Source organism: Alligator mississippiensis, chromosome 1, assembly GCF_030867095.1.
Source record: "Alligator mississippiensis isolate rAllMis1 chromosome 1, rAllMis1, whole genome shotgun sequence".
Classification (NCBI taxonomy): Eukaryota; Metazoa; Chordata; order Crocodylia; family Alligatoridae; genus Alligator; species Alligator mississippiensis.
The window spans coordinates 126,685,964-126,694,759 of NC_081824.1; the positions used below are offsets into that span (position 1 = coordinate 126,685,964).

An 8,796-nucleotide genomic window follows, 5' to 3' on the forward strand; every position below is an offset into this window, starting at 1 on the left:
GATTTTCTGCAATCTGCATAAGGCCAAACCAACACACTACTGGGATTATTTTACTTGGATAGAACCCAGCTACAAATAATACATTCAGCAGGTGGGACAGCATAAGTGATAAACATCAAAGCTAAGATGAATATAATTGATTTAAGAAATGAAACTGGTAAAAATACAAAATTGACTAAATCTTTAGGAGTCAGTAAGAACAGGACTTTTGATAGCCAACTCCAGTGAAAATGTCTGAGCAATTGATTTGTTGCAGTCATTTTAAATTTCTCTTTCATAAAAGCTCCCAAATGCATAAATAGATAAATCAGACACACTGACTGACAGGCACTGGTCCCTCTGTTAAAAGTGAAGGGGAACTTGTAGGTCTGACTCCCTGATACATGTCAAGATTTTCAAATATCAGTAAGGATTTTGTGTGTCTAAATATTTAGATTTCCAATTCAAGACATCCCTAAGTGGCCTGGTCTTTAAAGGTCTTCTCTGCACTTCCTAAAAATCAGGCCCCTTTCTGATGTCTTGTTTAGAATTCAAATGCATTTAGTTACTTCTCAGTATCTTGGTCTCTCTAATCATGCTCATATAACATTTTATATGGGTCTTGGAGATTCTACAGAGATGATCGAGTATAATGACTCAGTGTACAGATGCAGTATCTGAACATGGAGAGGTTGCGGGGAAAGTTTTCTCATCAGAATTCCTTACAACTGAGGCTGTTCAGTCATGTTTGAAAACTCCACTTGTGCTGCAAAGTACTTTTGAAATTTTTATCCTGACTACGTTAAATCAGAGCATATCAGTGACAGAAATAGGATTGGACCAGGAACCCATCTAGTCCAGTGCCTGATCCTACATCCAGCATTAAGAGCAGAATTCTGTTTCTACCACGATGTGTGCTATTCACAGAGTTTTTAGATATCTCAGGCCCCTAGCACGTGTTCATTTAAAGGCTCCATGGGATCTGATCCTCAGCCCCAAAAATTGTTGTGCCTCCTGCCCTGCCACGCATACATTGCAGGAGGCACACATTTTGGGATTGGGAATCAAATTCAAATCATACCCTTTCAACTTGCTGGAACATAAGAAGTAATCAAGATCTTGGGCTCCCCCCTGCACCAGCAGTTTGAAAGTCAGGGGCCTACAGGTTATCAGTTCTGGACTCCAGACTCTACTGGGGTGTCTACCAGTCCTGGAGCTGGGACCAACAATCGGTTTTGTCCCTAAGAAAGGACTGTGAGAAATGAATGAGTGGAGAGCAGACAAAAAGAGATATCTTCTATTCATGCCTATAAAACCATAATACATTTGGAAAATAACAGAAGTGTGGGTATATTTAGAGGGGTACGTGAATCCATTGTACATATGAACATTCATTTGTTTTTGGATAGGAATCCTTAGATGAAGCACGAGGCAGGGTTCTCAGTGCTCGGGAAGCATACAGAAGTAAGTTACTAGAGGCTGAGCTCAAAAAACAAGAAGCCCTGGCTACTGAAGAAACAGCCCCTCGAACAGAGCAAGAGAAGAAAAGCCCAGATGCACAGAAAAAAAAGCAAGGAAAAAGTGCAGGGAAAAAAAAGTAACTTTGTCTGAGGTGTTGGCCATATTGGCTTCTTCATTGTTGAAGAAAGATGATCTATTTTTAATGATGAAAAAAGTATTCAGCGTTTTTCTAAGGCAAAATGTATTACCCATATAATAAGCTGTCTCTCTCATTCAAGTGTTATTACAAATCCTTCTAGCATTGTTTTATCTTTTTAATATGACATATTTTATGGTTTGGGTATTATAAATACTATCAATATAGTCTGTGTTTTACTGCAATAAATTGTTGCACTAAAATATTCCTATTGTATCAGGACTTTTATCCCATTACTATCATTCCATTTTTCAACTCAAAAAAGTACCAAGAATGAACTGAGAGGAAAATAGTGCCTCTGAAAGAACTAAATCAAAAGAAAATGCCTATTGTTCTTAGTAGGACAAACAGATTCAAGAGACATTGCTTAACTATATCGATTTCCAATTAAAAATATTTCCAAATCTCCAGCTGCAAGAGTGAACCAGATCCTTTTCAGGGTTTATTCTGTTGGCCTTAAGTATGTTAAAATAGTTAATTTGTTCTGTTAGATTTTAAGTCTGAACGTTGCATACCAAGAGCTCCTGAAGTTGATGATGATTTCTGTTATGTATACTGACTGAACACCATCACCCTGTTTTATTACTATGTCTCGCTAGACACCCCCAAACTATTTGTTTACTGTAACGGTGTTCTTTTTTTAACTACATGGCCAGCTACTTTTACACCTTACAGTGCACTGGCCAAATTGACCCCCATATTACAGTTTTCAGAAGCCACATGCTTAATTGAACGTTCATTTAAGGAGTGATGTTCTCCAATAATACAGTTTCTGCTCTTCATTTACAGTCCTTGTTTCTTATTTTACCATTGTAGTTTCATTGATTCATGTGATTCATGTCCCCAGGTCATACAGTACAGGAGCTGCTAAGTTTTCCCTTATGGAGCCTTGATTGGAGTTTAAAGCTGTTCCTCACAGGTAGAAACACCAGATGTGTGCAGTGTCCTCCTCCCTGAGAGCTGAAAACTTTTCTGGAAGAGCTGCTTTTATAGGTGTAGAAGACCACCCATGTACACATATATTGTTACCACATGTGCTCTCCATAGGTAGCAAATTATAGCCAGAAGCTATATGTTTGAAAGTTCTGTTAGACCTAGATAGCTGTAATAAGTGACTGAAATAATAGTGAGAGCAGCCAGCCATAGGGGATGTCCTCTATTGGACTCCACTTTCTGTTTTTATGAGTGCTTGCAGAATAAGCAATTCTTCCTTTATTAATAAAGGAACTGACTCCCACTGTTTTGGTTACCTCTCAAGATAATTAGCTTCTCACCGATTGATTTGAGTACCTCTGTTTAATGTCAAAGTCAGAGAGTGACTGGCATCCTGTTTCCGCCCCTGCACCTCCTCCAAATATACTATCTGCATTGTAGGATCAGTCTCATCTTAAAAGTGCTCACTGTAAATACATTTTATAGTCAGCTTTCACCAAATAGCCTCACACCATTTGGATAACCAACAGGGAGCAACTTAGAGCAGTGGCTATTAAAATTAGTCAGAGATGGTCCTAAGAGGTCAGATTGCAGTTATATTCTCTGTTCATCCTTTCATTTCCCTTCCTGGTGCATTCCCATCCATCCCCTTGTGCTAGGGTCAGCAACCTATAGCCCGTGAGCTGGCTGCTGCCTGTGGAGCCATTAGATCTGGTACATTGACCTGGGGAACTTTGGTAGGATTTTGGTGGCAGGGGGCTTTGCGGAGGCTGCGCCACAGCTAAATGGCCCAGAGTTAGGTGGTGGCAGGCTTCATCGGTGCCATGCCTATGCAGCAGGGAAAAGTGCAAGTGTTAGCCTAGCATCAGCATGCCTCCAACCTGAGCCAGGTCATTCCAGTTTCCCACCATGAAAAGGTTGCTGACCACTGCCCTTGCTATTTGCTGGTCTCCCCAACATCCTTCCCATCTTAAGCATCATGACTCCCCCTCCACTTGTTCTGTTATGTTCCTTTTCTGTTCTGTACCATATCTTGTGAACTTACATACAGCTTCTGTAATGCCTGTTCTTACCTGTCCACTGCTCTAAACCTTTGATCTAATTAATTTTGTGTATACACTCAAATATGAAAGCTCAAACAGATTTCTGATCTTGCACTGGCAGCTTATATTGAAGAATCAGGAGTCTAGTACACTATGCTTTATTTGTGCAGGCTGCAAATGAAAAGCTGTGTCAGTGTTCTGTGGTACCAGCTCACTTCGTTCTCTGCATTTTGGAATACAGCTGTATTCTCCATGATATCCAATACCGTTTCCATGGCAATGGCACATGTTAGCCTTTCTTCTTCTGTGATTCAGTGATGAGACTTCAGGAGAAGATGAGGCTGAAGTTATATTCTTGATGTCACAGTAAATGCTAGCGTGACATTCTGTTGTAAAAATTGAACCAATTCCAAAAAACCCCCCAGCCCTCCATCAAAACAGATACATAAATGTCAAGAATGATATTAATCCATTTGATGGCAATCAGTCACTGCATGTAATACAGTTACAGAGTTTCACTTGTAGTCACAGTGTACTCTGATCTTCACCATCAAACCCAGTTCTGTTAAGATATGCATAATCCTAATTTTCATAGTGTCTCATATTAAAAGTTGTTGTGGCACAAGATTCTCCTATGTAGTTAGTAAAGTGTCTCTATTGGGTCATCTATCATTTTAGCTATGTAAGCAAGGTGATGGAGTAACTCATGACATATGCTATACAACTTAGTATAGTTAGGAGTATGGTGCACAATAAAGTGTATTCACTCCAATCCAAGATGACCTTGAATTTAAGACACCCCTCCAATAATTAGGTTCTATATACGGAAGATTTGTAAATTTGTTATAATTTTCCATGCACAGAATCTAACTATTGGAGGGTCATCTTATATTCTCCCCCTCCACCGCTGCAGAAGAGAAAGCAACAGCAGGGGAGCAGGTGGCCTCTAACCCTTCCCCCCCTTGCAGTCTGCCCACCCCCCCAGTAATGCTTGCAGCCCCTCCTCCTGCATGCTCCCACAGCTTCTACCTCAACCTTCTGCTCCTTTCTGCAGCCTCTACTCCCTGCCTACTCACCACAGCCTCTGCCCACTCCCTCTCTGCAGCCTCTGCACCCCTGCCTGCCCCCTGCAGTCTCTTACTGTCAGCTCTGGCTCCAGCTGCAGCTCAGGCACCATTCCCTCCTGAGCACAGAATACATGCAAGATCTGGCCCCCATCTGGCCACGCAGAAGCAGAATTACTGTTATGCTGTTGCGTGACTAGGTCAGGGGCCAGAGCCTGCATGTAGGGCAGTAGTGGGGGTGCCAGGCAGAGGTGGGGGCAGGCAGCTCCTGCAGCTCTGACTCCCCACCTCCACCTTGTACTCAAAACAAAAACGAAGGGCTTCTTTTCCCATGTTAAATGTGGGGGGAACTTCTTCTTGGATTCAGGTAAATACAGTTTGTTTTACATGTTCTGTACAAACATAATATCTGGTCTACTATAGACAAAGCCTTGCAGAAAAGACACTTGGTTTACAGTTTGTACCCCAGTTACTCAGAATGCTAGGAAACTATATTCCAAAAGCATCTGAATGCTGATGTTCCTATTGTGTGCTTGTTTCATGTTTTAAAGAATCCACCTAATCTTTTTCTTGTCATGCACTGCTCTACATTTTAGGCTACATATTTAATAATCTGAAGAAGGGGTCACTGCTGAAATATATATGAAAGTGGGTCTGTTGCACAGATTTGTGGATGTAAAGTATCAGACACATTGCAATGCATAGGATATCCATATATAAATGATGCTATGTATTTAAATTGACCTAATTACTACCTAGAATCAAAACAAGAATAACAAGAGGCTATAATATATTTTCAGAAGTATGATGCACTTTTGCACTGTACACTTAGGAAAGTTTCCAGCATCCAGGATTTAAATCTTGCTCAATATGAGCTCTTTTTCAAGCTGTTACCCTTTTATTGAAGAAATATATTTCCAATGACCTGTACAAGAAATACCAGTCTGCTCTTAATTTACAGGCTGTATATTTCACAGTACAGAAATAGCCCACATTGTGTTAAGTTTAGCATTTTCTCAAGATTCCTAGTAAGAAAAGCCATGAAATTTGCACAGCTGTCATTGCTGTTTGTATTAGGCTTAACATCCAGACCAGGCACTTAGGATCAGATACAACAAAATGCATAAAAGCATAGAAAAGTAGGCCTGGAAGAGACCTCAAGAGATTATCTAGTCCAACCTCCTGCTTAAGGCAGGATCATCCCTGTCTAAGCCATTTCTTCCAAGTATTTGTCTAACCTCTAAAAAAAAAAACTTCCAAGGATGGAGATTCCACTGCCACTTTAGTCAATCTGTTCCAGTGTTCAACTACCTGCATAGTTAGAAAGCTCTATCCTACCTAGATGTTCCTTGTAACAATTTAAGATGTTTGCTCCATAAGTGCATGCTTAATTGCTTCCTGTTGCATAAAGAAATTAAGCATTGTAGCCATTAGGACTGAACTACATGCTCAAATCCTTTGCAGAATAGGAATGGCTTCCTTTCATATGCGCATACGAAGGGAAACCTGCTTAAGAGATGATGATGATGATGAGCAGCACAGAAATAGCTGTGAGTAGGTCAACATGATGGGGCAGCTGACAGCATCAAACACAGGAGCATATTCACATAGCCTCTCAGCTACATGACAAACAAATCTGCAAAAGTTTGCATTTAGCTTTATTTCTCCACCCCTCCAATTTTTTGTGGTAAGAACAGGTCACACATAAAGAACCACTTAGCTCATTGTGTTAGCCTATACATTTTGAAGTTCAGTTGACTTGTGGCTTGATTTATTCACCTTTCCCTGCAACTTTATTCACCTTCCCCTGAAAAAGCAGGCGATTGCATCTCAACATATTGTCTAGTAGAAGGGTCCAGCCTTCAAAAGTGATGGATGGTGGGAATAGCTGTACTCTCCCAATCCCTGGAGAAATGAGAGCTAGTTTAATATTGTGGTTAGCTTTGTTTTTTTAACTGTGCTTCCACCACAGCCTCTATTTCCAGCCTACAGGCTGAGCCTGGCACCATCCAATCCATATCCCCATAACCCCATGGGCAGGTTTCCTGGAATTGTGGTAGTACCTGCAGGTTGTGCTGTCTGACATAAGAGAACAGATCCAAGAATCAGTGGCATGCCACAGTCTGAATTTATTCTTCCTCCAGATCAGCTCTGCTGCCTCAGAGATCTGACAAAATCAGAGCATAAGGCTCTGTTGCAGGTACTTTACAAGAACATTAGCTGATGAACTATATTTTTATTTAGCCCAGGATAACCAAGGACCCTCAAGAGGACAACCTTTTCTCCTCCACCTGTGTAGTGTTGTTTGCTACACTAAAATACTAACATCTAATTTTTTTTCTGTGTTACATTAGATGTAGCAAGTGATATAGAGAAAAAAATTAGCATTCTGCTAAAGTTTTGGAAAGCTCTGCAGTAGAAGATAAGCCACATGGAGGAGCATTTTCACCTTAAAGATTGGGTTGCCAAGAATTCCAACATAATTGCTGGAATTATCTCCAACAACTATTTCAGCAAAGAACTGTGCCTTGATTAATTAACAGAAATGAGAATGAAAACCAGCCGTAACTTTAGAACCAGAATGTGCTCATTAGTAAATCCATGATATATTTTTGGCTCTGCTGTGCTTGGTTGTTCTCCTTTTTCATTTCAGGGAAACCAGTAAAGTTTGCTGCAGACTTGCTGCTTCTGCAAAGCAATGCAGAAAACTAGAGAAGAAATAACTCTCCAACTGCTCATGGGTTCACCCATGTGATGAGGTAATCACTCATAAAAATAATTGCCTATTGGTATGTTCTGCAAAAGTTTAATTACTAGTGTGGATGGTTTACTCCCTTTTCCATTCCTGTTGATCAGTAGTCACGAGCTAGAAAAGTTTCTTATAATTAAAATGCATTTCAAAATGATCTTATATGCAAAAAATAATTTAGATTTTCTTTAATTTTGTTTTTTAAAGAGGCAAATAGCTTCATTAATCTGAAAATGCCTTATCCCATCTGCTTTGCTTTAATTTAGCTGGGATTTGTGTAATGAGTGAAAACTTGCCAAGTCAGTACCAGGATGTCTTGTTGAAGTTCTGAGCCAAGCTGTGCGTAGTGAAACGAGGCTCAGTCCTGAAGTGCCAATCTGCTCATCCCAGCTATGTGCAAAGTAGTCTAGACCAGCCAGTCTCCAGCCATGTGAAATCTCATTTTAATGCAAGGACTAGACTGGAAGGATACAGCATTTATGCAAACACACAGTATTACCACATTTCTTTTCCAAAAGAAAAGAGACCTGTCTACATATTTTGTCTGGCAGAACACCTAGGGGAACAGCTTCTGCATAACTAAGCTGTAAGCTTGATAGCAAAAGGAAAGACAACTCTTTCCTTTAGAATTCTGAAAAGGTATTAATTCTAAATGTTTCCTGTGCATCCACTCCCTCGATAAGCCCTACTTTATTTCCCCAAATTTTCTAATTCATCTGATTTACCTGTGATTAAAAATTCTTGTTGTTTTCAGAAAAACAAGATCCGTATAACACCAGCAGAGGGGAAGTGTCCACCTCAAAAGAAGATAAAGCCAGGAAGAAAAAAGAAATCTGGGGAAGAAGAAAAGAAAATCCATATGGCACTAAGAGAGATGAAAGAGCAGGAAACAAAGGGACATTCAAAATAACATGTCCATGATCTCTTAAAATAAGAAAAAGGAAAGTGCTGTGATCTGTGCAGAACTGAGGGTCACTGCCTTTAATGGGACATAAACGTATGTTTAACATCAAGTATATTTGTAGTGTTTTGCTGAATACAGATGGAGAAGGCAAATTGTGCCATAGTTAGCATGTTCATCTATAACTCAGGAGAGTGAAGTTCAGTTCCAACATTGGCATGAGTTTCCTGTGTGGCTTTAGGGCTCCGTTTGCTCTCAGAGGTGCTTAAAATGAGATATGAAAAGCAGAATTTAAGTTCCGAAGAATGATAGTTTGGTACTGGTCTGAGAACTACAAAACTTAACTTGGGTGATGCTTCCTTTTTTGGAAAGCAGTGTTCTCTAAGTGCCTATACTTGGGCATCTAGGAATGTCCAGGCAGCTTGATCAGCTTACTGCCTACTTTCCACACTAGATTCAGAAGACTTGCC

At 40.2% G+C, this 8,796-nt stretch overlaps 1 protein-coding gene across 5 annotated transcripts in view; it reads left to right on the forward strand.

Annotated features, from left to right (window-relative positions):
• Positions 1–7,435, forward strand: part of ADGB (androglobin) — a 299,037-nt gene extending 291,602 nt beyond the window's left edge. For all 5 annotated transcript variants that reach the window (XM_019488361.2, XM_019488358.2, XM_019488362.2 and 2 more), the window contains one exon: positions 1,389–7,435. In XM_019488361.2, the coding sequence (XP_019343906.1) occupies positions 1,389–1,580 (192 nt within the window). In that variant the 3' untranslated portion in view covers positions 1,581–7,435. The remainder of the gene's footprint in view (positions 1–1,388) is intronic.
• The last annotated feature ends 1,361 nt before the right edge of the window (positions 7,436–8,796 follow it).